Here is a 20,886-nt window from a genome sequence, read left to right on the forward strand (position 1 = left end):
TCACACTTGCCTTATTGCATGGAACATCAAAGAAATGTGACACACCTACTCCCAGCCCTCAGAATTGTGGGACAAATTCCACAGCCTTACACACACACAGACGCCCAGAAGCTGGTACAATCACAGATGCACATGCAGCTAATGTCACGTGAACACACAAAGACACCCACACACCAATGTCCCAACTGGCCTGGCTCACACTGACACACACAAACCTACACACCTTTGCTTGAGTTCTGAGACACTACAAAGACACATGAAAACCTCCACACTCTATCACCCCAACATCACAGTCACACACACAAAATCATGAATATGCACACAACACTACAGGACCCTCACCTCTCCATGAGGGTGGCCCAAGGTGTCAAACCAGCCTCCATGCCCTTCCAGTGAGGGAGGTGGAGGGAGGTGTTAGGGTGAGTCCCCCATACTAACAATAGCATAGGGAATTCCCTGGCGGTCCAGTGGTTAGGATTCCTCGCTTCCACTGCAGGGTGCACAGGTTCCATCCCGGGGGGGGCGGCGGGGGGGGGGGGGCGTGTGGAACTAAGATACCACAAGCCGTGTGGTAAGGCCAAAACAAAAAAACAAAGATACAAACAAAAAATCCCCAGCATACACTTATATGGCTGTTCTGCATAAACTCAATTAAATCTCAAAAACAAAAAACAAGAAAACCCATGAGGTTATTATAATTGGCCCATTTCAGGGTTGAGACAATCGATGCACAAATGGGTTAAGCACTAGCCCAGACCCATGAAGCTAGATTAGCAGAGCCTGCCACCTTCCCTAATGTTAGTGTCCAATCCTCAGCGCCTGGCTCAAATGTTTCTTGAACAAATGAAGGAATCCACATCACTTCCACCTTTAATATTTCATTCCCACATTTCAGGTGGGAAAACTGGGGCTGCCAGTTTGATTCACAGGCCCCCCCACCCCCCACCCCCCAAGTCCAGCCTCCCAGCCCGGGAATGGGGCAGTCACTCCTTCCCGGACCAAAACTCCTTAATTCCTAGGTAGGAGGCGCCGCTTGCCTCATTGAGGGCGGGGCCTGGCACATTACGAGGCGGGACCATAGCCTTTCCGCCTTCCTATTGGTGCTCCTCTCTTGGGGGCGGGACCTCTCCAAACCGGTGTTCTTGATTTGCTGTCTCCTTGGCGGCCCGTGACCCGGATAGTGCAACATGGCGGCGCCCAGCGGCAAGGTAGAACCGGCCGGGATTCTGCGGCCAGCCGCGTGAGTAGGTAGGTCGCGCGTGGGGAGGCAAGCGCGAACATTTGGGCCCCGGGGCGGCCCGTTCTGTGCTGGCAGTGCGGAAGAGCGGCCCCGGAGGACCGCGGCTGCAGGGCCAGGGCACCGTGACCTTTCCGGGTACGGGGCGGGGATGTGCCGGAAAAAGCCGCCCTCTCTGTACTCGCCTCCCCACATCCCTAATCTCTAATTTTGCAGATGAGACAGCTGAGGCTCAGAGAGGTTAAAGCCCTCTCCCAAGGTCACGCCGCAAGTCAGCAGCTAGGCTGGAATTCGATCCCGCGTCTGTCCCTTTCTCCGAAAGGACTCAAATTCCTGGCAGCCAGCCTCAGAGCTGCTGTAGGTACACCCTGCCTAGGGGTTCAGATTTTTAGAAATTTTGTAGAAATTTAGCTCTTCCCATTCAACTGATACTTGCTGGGTACCTACCATATACCAGGCTCTGTCCCAGGTCCTGGAGACGCAGCAATAAGGCACACAAAAATCCCCGAGCTCCCTGGGAAGCCAGACATTGAACAAATCAGAAGTAAATGAAACATATGATTTCAGATGCTAATAATTGCTAAAAATGCATTCATCAGGGTGATGGGACTTTAGATTGGGAGTGGGGCGGTGGTCAGGGAAGGCTTCTTATTTGACTATAGACCTGAATGACTAGAGACAGCTCTGGACTGATGGGGGCGGCGGGGGGGGGGCGAGAAATTTACAGAAGGAGAAGCAAGTTCAAAGGCTCTGAGACTAGAATAAAGTCAGCTTAAGAAACGGTGTAGCTGGAGCTGCCAGTACTAAGAGTTGAGTTTGGAGGGGCGGACCCTGTCTGATTTTATCTTGTGTGATATATCATTAGTGATTTTAGGCAGAGAACACTGAACTTAGTTTACATTTAAAAAGCTCCCTCTGACCTGGGGGGGAGAACTGAGTGGAGGCAGGTAAGGAAAGAAGTGTGAGGCTGGGTAGGTGGAAAGAGGTCATGGACTGGAGTGGTGGCCTGCAGATGGAGAGAAATAGATGCATATGAGGTGGATTTGGAAGCAGTCAACAGGAGCAGCTGATGGATTGGATGGGAGAGTGAGGGACACAGTGAACTCAGAATTCCCAGGTTTGTGGTCTGAATGACTAGGAATGGTGATGTCATTGGCTAGCATGAGGAGGAACAAGTTTAAGCAGGGATATAATTTGGAGCAACGTAAGTTTGAGATGGCTGGGGAATACACCAAAGTGGCAGTTAGGTATGGAGGCTGGAGTTCAGGGCATAGATCATCATTTCTCAGACTTTAACACACAGAGGAGAAACCTGGACTTTTGTTAAAATGCAGATTCTGATTCAGCACGTCTGGGTTAGGGCTGAGATTTTGCATTTCTAATAAGCTCCCAGATGATAATACCAATGCAGCTGGTCCCTGGGACACACTTTGAATAGCAAAGGTTTAGATTAAAGTCTTAATCTCAGCTGCATGTTAGAGTCATTGGAGTCCTTTAAAATACTGATACCTGGGCCATGCCTCTAGATATTTTGATTCAGTATATCTGGGGTATGGCCTGGACAAGGGGATTTTTAAAGCTCCCTAGATAATTCCAATATGAACAAAGTTTAAGAACCATTAGAGCTGCCTACAGGAATACAGAGAGGAGAGGAATCTCTCTTGGAAACTGAATGATGCCTTAGGGTAGCAGACATATAAATTCAGAATGTGGGACTCTTTGCAGCCTTATTACTCAAAATGTGGTCTCCAGACTAGCAGCATCAGCATCACTTGGAAGTTTGTTAGAGGTATGGTCTTTGCTTCCACCCCAGACCCACTGAATCAGAATCTGCATTTTAACAAGATATTTGATGATTCATCTGCAAACTCAAGTTTGCAAACATTTCAAACTTTAGAGAAGGAAGCAGGTCTTACTGAATGGTTGAGAAATAGACGTGGGTGCTAGGAAGAAAATCAAGAGTGTCAAGGTGGGAGGAGGACCTCACCTATGCCAAACCCTTCTAAGAAACTGAGCAAAATGAGCCAAAGAAATAACCACTGGCTTTGTTAAATGTAGAAGACACAAGGGGTCTTTACAGGAGTGGTGTTAGTGGAGTGGTTGGGGCAGCAGCCAAGTTGGAGAGAGTGAGGAGGGAACACAGCATGTAGACACCTCTTGGGAGAAGCTGTGCTATAAATGAAGCAGAGATGTGGAGCAGAGGCAGAAGAAGATGCTAGAGAAAGTTTAAACGGTGATAAGAGTGATCCAGATACTTCCCAACTCATTTTATGAGGCCAGCATTACCCTGAAACTAAACCAAACAGACACGACAAGAAACGAAAACTACTGACCAATATCTCTTATGAACATGGATACAAAAATCCTCAACAAAATGCTAGCAAACCAATTTTAGCAACATATAAAACGAATTATACACCATGACCAAGTGGAATTTATCCGAGGAATGCAATATGAGTTTAACATTTGAAAATCAGTTAATGTAATACAGCATATTAATAGACTAAAGGACAAAAAACACATGATTAGTTTGATAGAGGCAAAAAAAAAAAAGCATTTGACAAAATCTGATGTCCTTTCTGATAAAAATACTCAGCATCTAGCAATGGAAAGGAATTTCCTCAACCTGATAGGTCATCTGGGAAAAACCTACAGCTGACGTCATATTTAATGATGAAAGACTGGATGCTTTCCCCACTAAGATCAGGAACAAGACAAGGATGTGCACCCTGGCCACTTCTATTCAACACTGTACTGGAGGTCCAGCAAGGACACTTGGGCAAAAAAAAGAAATAAAAGGCATCCAGATTAGACAGGAAGAGGTAAAACTATCTCTGTTTGCAGATGACATGATCTTATATGTAGACAATCTCAGGGAATCCAATTTTTTAAAAAAACTATTAGGACTAATGCAAGTTCAGCAGGGTTGCAAGATACAAGATCAACACATAAAAATAAATTGTGTTTCTGTACACTAGCAATGAACAATGTGAAAATGAAATTATATAATAGCTTCATAAAGAATAAGATACTTACAAATAAATTTAACAAAAGAAGTAAAGGACTTCTACACTGAAAACTGTAAAACATCGTTGAGAGAAATTAAAGAAGATCTAAATTAATGGAGAGGTATCCCATGTTCATGGATCAGAAGACAATATTATTAAGATACCAATATTTCCCAAACTGTTCTACAGATTCAACACAATCCCTATCAGAATCCCAGCTGGATTTTCTCCAGAAATTGACAGCTGATTCTAAAATTTATATGTAATAGTGAGGTATCCAGAATAGCCAAATAATATTGTAAAAGAAGAACAAAATAGGAAGACTTAACACTTCCCAATTTCAGAACCTACAAAGCTACAATAATCACAATAATATTGTAAAAGAAGAACAAAATAGGAGGACTTAACACTTCCCAATTTCAGAACCTACAAAGCTACAATAATCACAACAGTGTGGTATTGGCATAAGGCTCAACCTATAGATCAATAGAATTAAATTGAGAGCCCAAAAGTAAACCCTTACATTTACGGTCAATTGATTTTCAACAAGAGTGACAAGGAGAAAAAATAGTCTCTTCAACAAATAGTACTAGGACAACTGGATATCTACATGAAATGAACCCCTTCCTCACACCATTCACAAAGATTAATTCAAAATGGATCAGAGGGGAATTCCCTGGCGATCCAGTGATAAGGACTTTGAGCTTCCACTGCAGGGGGCACGGATTCCACACCTGGTGGGGGAACTAAGATCCCCACAAGCCACTAGGTGTGGCCAAAACAAACAAACAAAACTTCTAGAAGAAACATAGGAGTAAATCTTCATGACATGACCTTGGGCCAGGCAATGGTTTTTTTTAGATAAAACATCAAAAGCACAGCTACAGAAGTAAAACAGAAATTGGATTTCGTTGGAATTAAACATTTGTGCTGCAAACGATAACATCAAGAAAGTGAAAGACAATTCAAAGAATGGGAGAAAGTATTTGTAAATCATAAGCTTCTTGTATCCAGGATATATAAACAACTCGATAATAAAAAGATAAATAACCTAATTTTAAAATGGACAAAGGATCTAAATAGACATTTCTCTGAAGAAGATACACAATGGCCAATAAGCCCATGAAAAGATGCTCATCATCATTAACTTTTAGGGAAATGCAAATCGGAACCACAATGAGATACCACTTCACACCCATTAGGATGTCTGTAATCAAAAAGAAAGACAACAGCAAGTATTGGCAAGAATGCAGAGAAATTGGAACTTTATACATTGCTGGTGGGGATGTAAAGTGGTGCAGCCACTTTGGAAAACACTTTGGCAGTTTCTCAAATGATTAAACATAGAGTTACTATATGTCCCAGCAGTTTGATTTCTAAGTATATACCCAAGAGAAGTGGAAACGTGTTCACACAAAAGCTACACAAGTGTTCATAGCAGCAATAGTCATATAGTCAAAAAGTGGGAAGAACTGCAAGTGTTCATCAATTGAATGGGTAAATAAAATATGGTTAAATCCATATAATGAAAAATTTGGGGCAATTAAAAGGAATGAAGTCTGATACATATTACAACGTGGATAAACCTTGAAAATATGTTAAGTGAAAGAAGGCAGTCACAAAAGAGCCCATATTATATGATTCCATTTATATGAAATTCCCAGAGTAGGCAAATTTATAGACAGTAGATTAGGGATTGCCTAGGGTTGAGGGTGAGGGGAAATGAGAGGGACTGCTAATGGGTATAGGTATTCTTTTGGGGGGGTGGGTGACAAAACTGTTCTAAAATTAGATGTAGTGATGGTTGCACAATTCTGTGAATATACAGTTGACCCTCGAACAATGTAGGGGTTAGGGGTGCCGACCCTCCTCACAGTTGAAAATCCAAATATAACTTTATAGTCCGCCCTCATATCCACGGTTCCACATCCTTAGATTCAACCAACCACAGATCATGTAGTACTGTAGTACATATTTACTGAAAAAAATCAGCATGTAAGTGGACCCATGCAGCTCAAACCAGTGTTGTTCAAGGGTCAACTACTGAAAACACATTGAATTTTATACTTAGGGTCAACTGTATGGTACACAAATAAAGCTGTTAAACAAAACAGAATGATCTGGTAGGGAGGGGGACGAATGCAGGAGCAAATTTCTCAAGATAGTGAAGGGTTTGGCCCAGAAGAACGGGGACCCTTGATTGTAACAGTCACTTCTGCTTCACCTTGTGCATGAGGAGACCAGTGGAGCTGGTGAGTTAGCCGTGCAGTCTGGGACGTGACCTCTGCCCAAGAGAGGGCTCTCATTGCCTTTAGCAGGTGGGGTACCAGGCTGATGCTCTTTCTTCTCTCTTCCTAGGTGGTTGTCCGACAAGCAAAGGCATGAGCTGGGCCCAAGGCATCCTGCTGGCCCGGGGCCTCTCTCGGGGCTGGGGAGGTATCTGCAGCACCGCCCTCACCGGAGCCCCCTTCTCTCAGGTAACTGCCAGTCATGGGGTGGAGAGAGGCAGGCAGGCCTGGGATTTGCTTACAAGCCCTCCCAGTGAAGCCAGCTCAGGGTGGCGGGGGTGGGGGTGGGGGGGTGGGGTCTGGGCTGGCCTGTCTGCTCTGAGGGCCAGTTGAATGTCTCTTCTCATTTTAAGAAGTGTTGGTGCCCCCATGAGTGAGGGGCTTGAATTTGAAATCAAGAAGGTCTGAGCTAAGTAGATTTGGGTGGTGACTCTGGGTGACTCCTGTATTCACTTGTAAAGATGTGAATTGAATTTCGTTCCCTTACCCTAAGTGACCAGGCTGATCAACGTCCATAAATTATAACAAGGATGGTGATGATGGTGAAAATATTAATAGCTCCCTTACTGAGCACTTCCTCTGGGCCAGGCCCTGTGCTATGCATTTCATTTGCATTATCTCATTTGTGGTGTCTCCCCTTCTTTGGAGCATTCTAGAGCTTCTTTTCTGCTTTCTGCCCTATGCACATACCACCTGTAGTATTAGTTGCCTACACTTTCACTTTATTTATTTATTTTTAATGTAAATTTATTTATTTATTTATTTATTTATTTATTTATTTATTTTTGGCTGCGTTGGGTCTTTGTTGCTGCACGCAGGCTTTCTCTACTTGCAGCAAGTGGGGGCTACTCTTCGTTGCAGTGCGCAGGATTCTCATTGCAGTGGCTGCTCTTGTTGCAGAGCATGGGCTCTAGGAGCTGGGGCTTCAGTAGTTGTGGCACACAGGCTCAGTAGTTGTGGCTCGCGGGCTCTAGAGTGCAGGCTCAGTAGTTGTGTCGCACGGGCTTAGTTGCTCTGCAGCATGTGGGATCTTCCCGGACCAGGGCTCAACCCGTGTCCCCTGCATTGGCAGGCGGATTCTTAACCACTGTGCCACCAGGGAAGTTCCACACTTTCACTTTAAATGAATGCCTTTTTTTAAAAAAACATCTCCTTACCTAGGCAGGATATTGGGATGGCTATTGGGTGCAGCAGAACAGAGGGCTCCAATCTCAGCTCTGCTGCTTTGCTGCTGTGTGGCACCAGGCATCTTGTTTCATCTCCCAGGGCCTCAGTTTCCTCATCTGTAAAGTGGGTACACAAAGAGGCACTCCTTCAATGGACAGTTGAAAAGAGTAAATGAGCCTCACTCTCAGAAAGTGCTCAACAATGCCTGGAACATAAGAATATTCCGTAAGGGACTTCCCTGGTGGTCCAGTGGTTAGGACTCTGTGCTCCCACTGCAGGGGGCCCAGGTTCGATCCCTGGTCGGGGAATTGAGATCCCTCAAGCCACACAGCCCAGCCAAAAAAAAAAAAAAGAATATTCTGTAAATGTTAGCTCTTATTAGCCATATATTTGAAAAGATGCCTTATGTATAACCATTCTAGTTTAAACATTCAATTTAAATGAAAATAAATCTATTAGGGTACCATCTAGAGGAGGGGTTGGCAAACTTTTTCGTAAGGGGTAAGACAGTAAATGCTTTTGGCTTTGTAGGCCATGTGGTGTCTGTCACAACTACTCAACTCTGCCACTGCAGCACAAAGCAGCCCCAGACCAGACATAATGAAGGCATATGGCTGTGTTCCAATAAAACTTTACTGACAAAGGCAGGCAGCTGATTGGATTTGCCCCACAGACTGTAGTTTGCCAACTTCTGTTCTAGAGGGATCTGACCTGCTCCCAGCATCATGCACTCCCCAATCTGGGGAACAAGATCTCCTTGACCCAAGGGAGGTACCATCATAATAGATGGGGAGAGAGGCCTGAGCAGTGTAGTGGGATGTGGGTATCACCGGGTGGAGGACAGTCAAGCCGAGGCTCCTGCTGACTCCAAAATCTGCATTTTCTTTTTTCAACTCAATTTTTTTTTTTTTTTTTTTTGGCCATGCCACGCGGCTTGTGGGATCTTAGTTCCCTGACCAGGGATTGAACCCAGGCCCTCAGCACTGAAAGCATGGAGTCCTAACCACTGAACTGCAAGGGAATTCCCTCAACTCAGTTTTCAAAATCTATCTTTTAAATAGGTAATTACAGCAGACAATATAGTTCAAAATTCAAAAAGTTCTGAGGCTGTACCGTGACAAGGATCTCTCTCTCTCTTGCCTGGCCACTGCTTAGCTCCCTTCTCTAGAGGCAAGATGTTTCCCGCTTATTGTATTTCCTTCCAGAGATATTTTTCACAAAAGCAAAAACTATGTATCCATACAGTCGATTCTCATTATTCACAGTAACATTCTAGAAAGTCACTGCATATGCTGAATTAGCGAATACCAAACCATTGCTGCCAGGGGAGATACGGGATAGGGTTCCTGTGAGCCTCAGGTCATAACATTTTCATCAACCAATCAATCATAACCTTGTTGTATGTGTGTTTCTGTTTAAAGACATCCTATTTAATATAGGTTTTTGATTCATTAACATTGAACTCACGGCCAACAGCACTATAACTCATGCCTGAGCTTACCTATCACATGTATCTTCTCTAAGGAACAGCAGGGCCTTCTTGCACGTAGGAACACTAGGCAGGCTTAGGAGTCCTTTTCAACCACAAATCAACAAAAAAGATGCAGAAAACATGCACTAAATAAACCTCTAGGAACTTTCCTGGTGGCTCAGTGGTTGAGAATCCACCTGCCAATGCAGGGGACACGGGTTTGAGCCCTGGTCTGGGAAGATCCCACATGCCACGCAGCAGCTAAGCCCATGCACCACAACTACTGGGCCTGCGCTCTAGAGCCCGCAAGCCACAACTACTGAGCCCGTGTGCCACAACTACTGAGCCTGCACTCTAGAGCCCGTGAGCCACAACTACTGAAGCCCGCATGCCTAGAGCCTGTGCTCTGCAACAAGAGAAGCCACCGCAATGAGAAGCCCGCGCACCTCAACGAAGAGTAGCCCCCGCTCACCACAACTAGAGAAAGCCCGCGCACAGCAACGAAGACCCAACACAGCCAAAAATAAAATAAATAAATTTTTTAAAATAATAATAAATAAACCTCTAAAAGGACACTTGTTGGGAATTCCCTGGTGGTCGAGCGGTTAGGACTCCGTGCTTTCACTGCCGGGAACCCAGGTTCGATCCCTGGTTGGGGAACTAGTTCCTGCAAGACATGCAGCACGGCCAAAAAATTTAAAAAAATAATATAAAATAAAAGGACACTTGTTGACAGCATGGGAGCCAATACAAGAAGGGCGAGCATTGCCTTGTTCCATCTCAGCTGGGAATATAGGCGCTGGGCAACTCAACTTTCCAGCCCCCTGCACGTGTCTGCAAATGGCCAGAAAGTGCCAAGAGTATTGGCTTTGGGAGCATAAATGAATTTTAGCAAGTAGGCAAATTTGCAAACATGGAATTCGCAAATAATGAGGACCAACTATGTATAAGCTGTTGTTGTTTTCTTTTTTTTTTTACACAAATGGGAAGCTACTGTACACACCGTTTCACACCTTGCTTTTTTTTCATTTAATGATATACCTTGGAGCTCACTCCAGGTCACACAAGACCTCCTCAGTGTGCCTTACAGCGGTAGGTGCTCCTTTTCCAGGTTCTTGGCCATTTGCTAAATTATTTCCTTGCCGATGCATATATGCGCCATTTCCACTGACGCAGCAGACGCACAAAAGTCATTTGGTGCAGTTGCTTTTAGAGCTATCCGATTTAAATACCAGATGCAGGATTGCTGCGTCAGAGGGTGTGCGTTTGTCATCGTGGTGGACATTGCGTCCGTCGGGGCGTTACCATTGCTCTCTCACACTTTGTGATGGTGCCTGATCATGGGTCTGTAGCCAGCGCACCACACTTCTTCAGAGGCCCTTAGGGATGCCTGCTGGCACCTTTCCCAGCAGAGACCCAGCACGGCAGTCCCCCAGGGGCACTGGGAGACCCACATTCCAGCAGTGGTTCTCTATCCGCAGGGGCCGCCCCAGGCCCCGCGGGGCCTCCACTGCAGCACAGCCGCCCACAACCCTGATTCGTCGCTGGTCCCACGCCCACCCGGACCCCCGAGGGGGCCGGTCAAGGCCCTGGCACCCCACGTGGAGCTGTTTAGGCAGGCGCCAGATGGGGTGCGGGACAAGGCAAGCTTCGTGCAGGCGGTGCAGAACTTTACGCAGTACAACGTGCACAAGCGGGGCCACGTTGACTTCATCTACCTGGCCCTGCGCAAGATGCGGGAGTACGGCGTCGAGCGGGACCTGGCCGTCTACAACCTGCTGCTCGACATCTTCCCCAAGGAGGTCTTCCGGCCTCGCAACATCTTCCACAGCATCTTCCTCCACTACCCACGGCAGCAGGAGTGCGGGATCGCTGTCCTGGAGCAGATGGAGAACCACGGTGAGGCCAGCAGGCCAGCTCAGGCGGGGGCGGGGCCACCTCCCTCTCCAGGGTCCCGGGGCCCTCCGTGGCTCCTTGGCTCTGACTCCTCTCCTGTCTCTGTCTGGCTTCCTCCTCTGCCCGCCCACCCCCATCTCCTTCTCATCTCTCTCTCCCGTCATCCCTTCCCTCGTCTGCTCCCTCCCTGAGGCTCAGCCTTCATCTGCCTGGCACAGGGGTGATGCCCAACAAGGAGACAGAGTTCCTGCTCATTCAGATATTTGGACGCAAAAGCCACCCCATGCTCAAGTTCGTGCGCATGAAGCTGTGGTTCACCCGCTTCAAGAATATCGACCCCTTCCCCATGCCCCGGGACCTGCCCCAGGACCCAGTGGACCTGGCCAGTTTGGCCCTGCGGCACATGGAGCCCGACCTCAGCGCCAGGGTCACCGTCTATCAGGTATCCTCCCCGTCCACATCCTCGGCCGCCTCTGGGGCAGGGCCCCCTTCAGTAACCCCAAGTGATTGTGGTGAGACAGGCCGTGATTCGCTGGCAGAGCCTCCGCTAGAGTCCAGGGCCCTTGGCACAGCTTGACCTCTGACCTTGGCCCCTCTCCCCACATTCACTGTATTCCGGGCATGGCTTTCTGTTCCTTGAGCAGTCTGTGGCAGCTCCCTCCTGAGGCCTTTGTGCTTGCTGTTCCCTCTGCCAGGAACACCCTTCCTCCGGGACTTCACTTCCTTCAGGTCTGAGTTCCACCGACCTTTCGTCAGGACCCATTTCCTGACTACCCTGGCTGAGCCTGGTTCCCCGTAACTCAGTTTCCCCTGTGTCTCCCAAGGCCCAGCACAGGTTCTGGCACAAAGCAGACGTTCCACAGCTGTTTGTCGAATGACTAAATGAAATATTCCCCATATCCTGGGGGTCCCACTCATGCCAGGCCACACGGGGGACCAGAAGAGAGCCCCTCACAGCACTTGTCGTCTGGTCCTGGAGGCAGACCCTCAGAACTGCTGGTTTGGAGATGGAGAAGCCCTGGGGGCCGTGGGAGCCCACAAGGGAGCAGGGAAGGCTTCCTGGAGGAGATGAGGGTGAGCTGGGCACAGGCAGAACAGAAGAGGTGAGGAGAGCATTCCAGGCAGAGGGAGCAGCATAGGCCAGGGCTCGAGGGCAGCTGGGAGTGGCTGGAGATGCTGAAAGGGCTTCCTTTGGCCGGAGCAGGGAGTTGGGATGAGAGAGGAGACGCATATAGGACAACGGGTTAGTGATGAGAGGGCCACGGGGAGGTTTTAAGAAGAGGAGGGTTGGGGTGCAAGTCAAGTTTCTGGAAGGATTTGTGCTTTTGAAGCGCCCCCTGGCGGCCGTGTGGATGGTGTTGGATTGGGGGCAAGGCAAAGAGGACAGAGGGGCTAGGAGAGTGGTGATGTGGTGTCCCAGTGAGAGAACATACTGCAGAGGAAGTGCAGTTTTTAACTCATTTCTTCGTTTTTTAAAGTAATGCATTAAAAGGAATTCCCTGGTGGTCCAGTGGTTAGGACTCTGCGCTTTCACTACTGAGGACCTGGTTTCCATCCCTGGCCAGGGAACTAAGGTTTCACAAGCCGGGCGGCAGGCCGCCCCCAACCAAAAAAAAGTAATGCATTAAAAAGCCAAACAGGGAACTGCACGGTTTCGATCCCTGGTCGGGGAACTAAGATCCTGCAAGCCCACGTGGCGCAGTGGAAAGAAAAAAAAAAAAAAGCCAAACGGTACACAAGAACACACAGTGAAGAGTTCCCCTCTCCTACCCTGACCCTTTAGCCCCCAGGCTACTTCCCCAGAGGTGACCACTTCCATGTCTCCTTCCCAAGAGATCTATGCATTTGCATGCAGATGTATACTTTTTTTTTTTGCATATATATCCTTTGTATTTAAATATCCCTTCCCCCCCCCCCGTTTCATTATTAAAAGTGCATACAGAAGGGTTGAAAACATGGTAAAATGATCACCTGCACCACCTAGGTTTTTTTAAAAACTTTTTCTTTATTGAAGTATAGTTGATTCACAATGTTGTGTTAGTTTCTGGTGTACAGCAAAGTGATTCAATTATATATATATATGTATACATATATATTTTTTCAGATTCTTTTGCATTATACTTTATTACAAGATCTTGAATATAGTTCCCTGTGCTATACAGTAGGACCTTGTTTGACACCACCTAGATTTAGAATGGGAACAATCCAGGTATCCATCAAGAGGGACTTGTCCATGTCCACTGTGGCACCTTAGTCAAAGACTGGTGAAAAAAGTGAAAGGGTGAGGCATGCACAGTGGTGCAGTAAGCCACCTAAAGTGTGAGAAGGGAGGAGAAATAAAAAGGCATATAGCTATTTGTTTATTTTCACAAGAATAAATAATGCAGGGAATTCCCTGGCGGTCCAGTGGTTAGGACTCAGAGCTCTCACTGACAAGGGCCCGGGTTCAATCCCTGGTCAGGGAACTAAGATCACGCAAACCACGCGGCGTGCCCAAAAAATAAAAAAATTAAAAAAATAAGTAATGCAAAGATAAGTCAGATATGGGTAAAAATGGTCGTCTCTGGGCGGGCAGAGGAGATGGGGGTAGAGAGAAAAGGAATGGGAGGGAGACACCTATTTAATATGGGTTGGCTTCTAACCTATGGAAATGTGTTTAGACTATCAAAAATATATATAATCAAAAAAGAGGGGAGCCTCAACCACCAGAGGGCAGACAACAGAAGCAAGAAAAACTACAATCCTGCAGCCTGTGGACCAAAAACCACAGTTACAGAAAGATAGAGAAGATGAAAAGGCAGAGGGCTATGTACCAGATGAAGGAACAAGAAAAAACCCCAGAAAAACAACTAAATGAAGTGGAGATAGGCAACCTTCCAGAAAAAGAATTCAGAATAATGATAGTGAAGATGATCCAGGACCTCGGAATAAGAATGGAGGCAAAGATTGAGAAGATGCAAGAAATGATTAACAAAGACCTAGAAGAATTAAAGAACAAACAAACAGAGATGACCAATACAATAACTGAAATGAAAACTACACTAGAAGGAATCAATAGCAGAATAACTGAGGCAGAAGAACGGATAAGTGACCTGGAAGACAGAATGGTAGAATTCACTGCTGCGGAACAGACTAAAGAAAAAAGAATGAAAAGAAATGAAGACAGCCTAAGAGACCTCTGGGACAACATTAAACGCAACAACATTCGCATTATAGGGGTCCCAGAAGGAGAAGAGAGAGAGGAAGGACCAGAGAAAATATTTGAAGAGATTATAGTCGAAAACTTCGCTAACATGGGAAAGGAAATAGCCACCCAAGTCCAGGAAGCGCAGAGAGTCCCATACAGAATAAACCCAAGGAGAAACACGCCGAGACACATAGTAATCAAAGTGGCAAAAATTAAAGACAAAGAAAAATTATTGAAAGCAGCAAGGGAAAAATGACAAATAACATACAAAGGAACTCCCATAAGGTTAACAGCTGATTTCTCAGCAGAAACTCTGCAAGCCAGAAGGGAGTGGCATGATATACTTAAAGTGATGAACGGGAAGAACCTACAACCAAGATTACTCTACCCGGCAAGGATCTCATTTAGATTTGATGGAGAAATCAAAAGCTTTACAGACAAGCAAAAGCTAAGAGAATTCAGCACCACCAAACCAGCTCTACAACAAATGCTAAAGGAACTTCTCTAAGTGGGAAACACAAGAGAAGAAAAGGACCTACAAAAACAAACCCAAAACAATTAAGAAAATGGTCATAGGAACATACATATCGATAATTACCTTAAACGTGAATGGATTAAATGCCCCAACCAAAAGACATAGACTGGCTGAATGGATACAAAAACAAGACCAATATATATGCTGTCTACAAGAGACCCACTTTAGACCTAGGGACACATACAGACTGAAAGTGAGGGGATGGAAAAAGATATTCCATGCAAATGGAAATCAAAAGAAAGCTGGAGTAGCTATACTCATATCAGATAAAATAGACTTTAAAATAAAGAATGTTACAAGAGACAAGGAAGGACACTACATAATGATCCAGGGATCAATCCAAGAAGAAGATATAACAATTATAAATATATATGCACCCAACATAGGAGCACCTCAATACATAAGGCAACTGCTAACAGCTATAAAAGAGGAAATCGACAGTAACACAATAATAGTGGGGGACTTTAACACTTCACTTACACCAATGGACAGATCATCCAAAATGAAAATAAATAAGGAAACAGAAGCTTTAAATGACACAATAGACCAGATAGATTTAATTGATATATATAGGACATTCCATCCAAAAACAGCAGATTACACGTTCTTCTCAAGTGCGCACGGAACATTCTCCAGGATAGATCACATCTTGGGTCACAAATCAAGCCTCAGTAAATTTAAGAAAATTGAAATCATATCAAGCATCTTTTCTGACCACAACGCTATGAGATTAGAAATGAATTACAGGGAAAAAAACGTAAAAAAGACAAACACATGGAGGCTAAACAATACGTTACTAAATAACCAAGAGATCACTGAAGAAATCAAAGAGGAAATAAAAAAATACCTAGAGACAAATGACAATGAAAACACGACGACCCAAAACCTATGGGATGCAGCAAAAGCGGTTCTAAGAGGGAAGTTTATAGCTATACAAGCCTACCTAAAGAAACAAGAAAAATCTCAAGTAAACAATCTAACCTTACACCTAAAGAAACTAGAGAAAGAAGAACAAACAAAACCCAAAGTTAGCAGAAGGAAAGAAATCATAAAGATCAGAGCAGAAATAAATGAAATAGAAACAAAGAAAACAATAGCAAAGATCAATAAAACTAAAAGTTGGTTCTTTGAGAAGATAAACAAAATTGATAAGCCATTAACCAGACTCATCAAGAAAAAGAGGGAGAGGACTCAAATCAATAAAATCAGAAATGAAAAAGGAGAGGTTACAACAGACACCGCAGAAATACAAAGCATCCTAAGAGACTACTACAAGCAACTTTATGCCAATAAAATGGACAACCTGGAAGAAATGGACAAATTCTTAGAAAGGTATAACCTTCCAAGACTGAATCAGGAAGAAACAGAAAATATGAACAGACCAATCACAAGTAAGGAAATTGAAACTGTGGTTAAAAATCTTCCAACAAACAAAAGTCCAGGACCAGATGGCTTCACAGGTGAATTCTATCAAACATTTAGAGAAGAGCTAACACCCATCCTTCTCAAACTCTTCCAAAAAATTGCAGAGGAAGGAACACTCCCAAACTCATTCTATGAGGCCACCATCACCCTGATACCAAAACCAGACAAAGACACTACAAAAAAAGAAAATTACAGACCAATATCACTGATGAATATAGATGCAAAAATCCTCAACAAAATACTAGCAAACAGAATCCAACAACACATTAAAAGGATCATACACCACGATCAAGTGGGATTTATCCCAGGGATGCAAGGATTCTTCAATATACGCAAATCAATCAATGTGATACACCATATTAACAAATTCAAGAATAAAAACCATATGATCATCTCAATAGATGCAGAAAAAGCTTTTGACAAAATTCAACACCCATTTCTGATAAAAACTCTCCAGAAAGTGGGCATAGAGGGAACCTACCTCAACATAATAAAGGCCATATATGACAAACCCACAGCAAACATCATTCTCAATGGTGAAAAACTGAAAGCATTTCCTCTAAGATCAGGAACGAGACAAGGATGTCCACTCTCACCACTATTATTCAACATAGTTCTGGAAGTCCTAGCCACGGCAATCAGAGAAGAAAAAGAAAAGGAATACAAATTGGAAAAGAAGAAGTAAAACTGTCACTGTTTGCAGATGACATGATACTATACATAGAGAATCCTAAAACTGCCACCAGAAAACTGCTAGAGCTAATTAATGAATATGGTAAAGTTGCAGGATACAAAATTAATGCACAGAAATCTCTTGCATTCCTATACACTAATGATGAAAAATCTGAAAGAGAAATTATGGAAACACTCCCATTTACCATTGCAACAAAAAGAATAAAATACCTAGGAATAAACCTACCTAGGGAGACAAAAGACCTGTATGCAGAAAACTATAAGACACTGATGAAAGAAATTAAAGATGATACCAACAGATGGAGAGATAAAAAAAAAAAAAAGAGGGGAAAGAACCCACCAAAGTTGAAAACAAACATATGTGGCTAAATATCCAATTGACAGCATAACCAGTGAGAGAAAAAAATTCTAAGTCACTGTTGTCTGACATCCTTAGTGGCCTGCATTCTGAGAATCCTGAACTTAATCCCCTAGCGTTATGGTCAGCTGTAATATCAGAATCATTTATGTATATTGATGGATAAGTCAAATAAGCATGTGTATTACTTGTAACAGGAACCAAGATTTTGAGTGTGAGAGAAAAAGATATACAATCGAGATGTTAAAAAAAAAAATCCATAGTGTTAAATTTGAAATGAAAAATCGGTATAAATATATTGTCCAGTAAAAGGGCCCAGGAGAAAAACCTACACTTTTAAAGATGTTTCTCCAGTGGCAGCACATTATACATACACATATTCTGCGCCTCGCCTTTTGCTGTTCTCACTTAATAATATGGCTGGGAGCCCCCTTTTTTTTGTTTTTAATTAAGTATTTTTGGATTTTTTTTTTTTTTTTTTTTTTGCTGTGGACCATTTTTAAAGTCTTTATTGAATTTCTTACAGTATCGCTTTTGTTTTATGTTTCGGTTTTTTGGCCACAAGGCATGTGGGATTTTAGTTCCCCGACCAGGGATCGAACCCGTACCCCCTGCATTGGAAGGCGAAGTCTGAACCACTGGACCGCCAGGGAAGTCCCAAAGGAGTCCATTCTTTTTAACCTGAAAGGGTGGAGGATATGTGTGCCAACAGTTGTCCACTCACGGGTATTTCAGTCAGAGTATGTGCATTTTTTCACAAATGAATTTCATTTAGTTTTGGTTTTTGTTTTTTGGCTACGCTGCTTGGCTTGCAGGATCTTGGTTCCCCGACCAGGGATTGAATCTGGGCCACTGCAGTGAAAATGTCGAGTCCTAACCACTGGACCACCAGGGAATTCCCTCATTTCGTTTTTTGTTTTTTTTTTTAAAGACTTTTTTTTTTGATGTATACCAATTTTTTTTTTAACCTTTATTAAATTTGTTACAATACTGCTTCTGTTTTATGTTTTGATTCTTTGGCCGCAAGGCATGTGGGATCTTAGCTCCCCAACCAGGGATCGACCCACACCCCCTGCACTGGAAGGCGAAGTCTTAACCACTGGACCGCCAGGGAAGTCCCTCATTTAGTTTTTAAAATCACATTTCAGAGTGTAAAATTAGAAAGCTACAAAAGGCTATTCTTTCCCTCCCTGCCCTCCACAGAGGCAAACGCTGTGACTTGCTTCTTGTGTCTCCTTCCTGGCATATTCTGTTTGCATGAAATTCTTTTCCTTTTTAAAATTTCACATGCACTGAGCACTTAGCACGTGCCAGGCATCGTTCTCGGCATTTTAGAACCATCTCAACTAAGTGCTGTTATTGCCCCCATTTTGAATTGGGGAAACTGAGGCATACAGTGACTTAGCCAAGGTCATGCAGACAGTGGCAGAGCCGGGATTTTAACGCAGGTGGGCCAGCTCCAGGGTTCCCTCCATGTGAGTATCTCCAGGGTCAGTGGCTCTTACCCAGTTAGATAGAAGCAAGAAGGCGGTGGGCTCGAGTGATTGTGGGAGGCCCAGTAGACAGACCCAAGAGGGGCCCTGAATTCACTGGAATCCCCATTTCTCTCTCCCGGGCTCCTCCGTAGGGGCTGTGGGGGCCGCAAGCTTCCACTCCGACTTTCCTTGCAGATGCCTTTGTCCAAAGACTCCACAGATGCCACGGATCCCACGGAGCCCCACATCATAGGTAAGGTCCTGCGGAGGGAGGGAGGGAGCGAGTGCCGGGTTCTCAGCAGGCCTGATGGGTGGGCTCCCTGGGCCTCTGGGCACAGCTTCTCAGCCAGGACGCCCCGGGAATGTGTGTCTCCACACCAGGAATCCAGAGTCCTGATCAGCAGGCCGCCCTGGCCCACCACGACCCAGCCCGCCCGATCTTCGTTGAGGGTCCCTTCTCCCTGTGGCTTCGAGACAAATGCGTCTATTACCACATCCTCAGAGCTGACTTGCTGCCTCCTGAGGAAAGGGTGAGGGCCCAAAGCGGGAGTCGGGGGGTGGGGGTGGTAAGAGTGAGTTGGCTCAAAGGTGGGGAGGGGGGTGGGGGGATGGGAGGGCAGGGGCCGGGGGAGAGGCGGCAGGTGGCTGCAACATCCTGGGCCTCTGACTCTGCCTGCACCTCCCCTCCCCCCCCCCCCGCCCCCCGGGTTAGGAAGTGGAGGAGATTCCAGAGGAGTGGAACCTCTACTACCCAATGCAGCTAGACCTGGCCTACGGGAGGAGCAGCTGGGATGACTACGAGTTTAACATCGATGAAGGTAAAAACTGGGATGGGTAGGATTCTGAACACTGCACGGGATGGGGTGCCACCTCTGGAGTCGAGGGATGGGGCCCAGGCCGAGACCTAGTCCAGTTACACACACAGACCCTCTATACACACACACACACCACCCCAACACCACCTCCCCCCACGAAAGCACGAAACTCACCACTCAGGGGCTCCAGACCTGTCAGCCCTCAGTCATTTCCTCCTTCAAACACTTATGGAGCACCTCTGTGCTGGCTACTGGGCATGACCAGGACAGGCCCGGTCCCAGCGGAGGAGCACACAACTCAGCCTCAGGTGGGAGTCAGAAGGATTTCCTGGTGGAAACAGGAGGTGTCACCTAGGTGAAGCGTGGGACAGGCAGGCTAGGCAGAGCATGTGCAAAGGCTTGGACACACACAAAAGGCAAAAGGGAGCTTAAAGCCCCCATCCTTGGCCTGGAAGGGGTGTGGGCTTGGGGGGGGGCTGCTCCAGTCCCTACTGCACAAACTGAGGGCCTGTCTCTCCCGACAGTGGAGGAAGGCCCTGTCTTCGCCATATGCATGGCGGGTGCCCATGACCAGGCCACGCTGGCCAAGTGGATCCAGGGCCTGCAGGAGACCAACCCAGCCCTGGACCGCATCCCGGTGGTCTTCCGCTTGTCAGGGTCCTCCCGGGAGCTGCTGGCATCCTCCTCAGGGCTGGAGGAGCCACCCCTGACCCCACCCGAGGGCCAGGAAGAAGAGGAAAACAATCAGCAGCGACAGCAGCAGAGCCAGAGCTGAGCCTGAGCAGTCACAGGAGCACAGGCTGTGGACTGGTGTGAAAGCATGAGATGACCTTTTAGTGTACAGCAAATAAAAGTTTTCCGGCTTGGGGCTGTCTTGCCTCCTCTCTGGCAGTGTAGCGTCCCTGCCCCTTTAACGCCTGGTGTCACGTCTTTTCAAGTGATGGAGACATCATCCAGAACTGACGGGTCGAGCCGCAGGCCTTCCGTCTGCCTTTCCTAGACAGCTCCCACCCTTCCCTTGTCATCCCCACAATGCATTCAGGATAAAGGTGCGGAGGAAGAAGCCCCCATCACCCCAGGGTCTACGGGCTCTCCTGGCTCTTTCTTCCCGGATCAGCCTCAAACCTTCAGCTACCCCTTCCGTCTCTGCCTACTCAGAAAGTTTAACAGAGAAGGGAGTAAGGGGAGAGTGGGTTGTTGCTGGCGCTTATTGCGCGCATGCGCAGCTTCCGCTCTCGAGCTTCTTTTGGCGCCGCGAGGCAGCGAGAGTCCATGAGAAATTTCCCGTCGGCGCGGAACATGCGCGCCACTTCCGGTCGGGCTCCTAACAA

The 20,886-nt window shown here is 46.0% G+C and overlaps 1 protein-coding gene, 1 long non-coding RNA gene and 1 other non-coding gene across 5 annotated transcripts; 2 read left to right on the top strand and 1 right to left on the bottom strand.

The window, feature by feature from the left end:
- Nucleotides 1-1,164: 1,164 nt before the first annotated feature.
- On the top strand, nt 1,165-20,425 carry ECSIT (ECSIT signaling integrator). Of its 2 annotated transcripts, XM_068536925.1 has the most exons (8): nt 1,165-1,248; nt 6,604-6,722; nt 10,653-11,070; nt 11,286-11,509; nt 18,936-18,993; nt 19,122-19,270; nt 19,453-19,558; nt 20,080-20,425. In XM_068536925.1, the coding sequence occupies exons 2-8, from the start codon at nt 6,627-6,629 to the stop codon at nt 20,328-20,330; spliced, it is 1,302 nt and encodes a 433-aa protein (XP_068393026.1). In that variant the 5' UTR covers nt 1,165-1,248; nt 6,604-6,626; the 3' UTR covers nt 20,331-20,425. The 2 variants fall into 2 exon arrangements, with proteins under 2 accessions (XP_068393026.1, XP_068393028.1); XM_068536927.1 differs by lacking the exons at nt 10,653-11,070; nt 11,286-11,509.
- Nucleotides 7,936-8,008, top strand: TRNAG-CCC (transfer RNA glycine (anticodon CCC)). Its single transcript has one exon. It is a non-coding gene; the product is annotated as a tRNA-Gly (tRNA).
- On the bottom strand, nt 10,379-20,835 carry LOC137760043 (uncharacterized). 2 transcript variants are annotated; one of them, XR_011073228.1, is made up of 4 exons: nt 20,386-20,835; nt 19,730-19,883; nt 18,771-19,001; nt 10,379-11,048 (listed from the first exon to the last, which is right to left on the bottom strand). It is a non-coding gene; the product is annotated as an uncharacterized lncRNA (long non-coding RNA). The 2 variants fall into 2 exon arrangements; XR_011073229.1 differs by lacking the exon at nt 10,379-11,048 and adding an exon at nt 13,185-13,379.
- Between the last annotated feature and the right edge of the window lie 51 nt (nt 20,836-20,886).

Source organism: Eschrichtius robustus, chromosome 2, assembly GCF_028021215.1.
Source record: "Eschrichtius robustus isolate mEscRob2 chromosome 2, mEscRob2.pri, whole genome shotgun sequence".
Lineage (NCBI taxonomy): Eukaryota > Metazoa > Chordata > Mammalia > Artiodactyla > Eschrichtiidae > Eschrichtius > Eschrichtius robustus.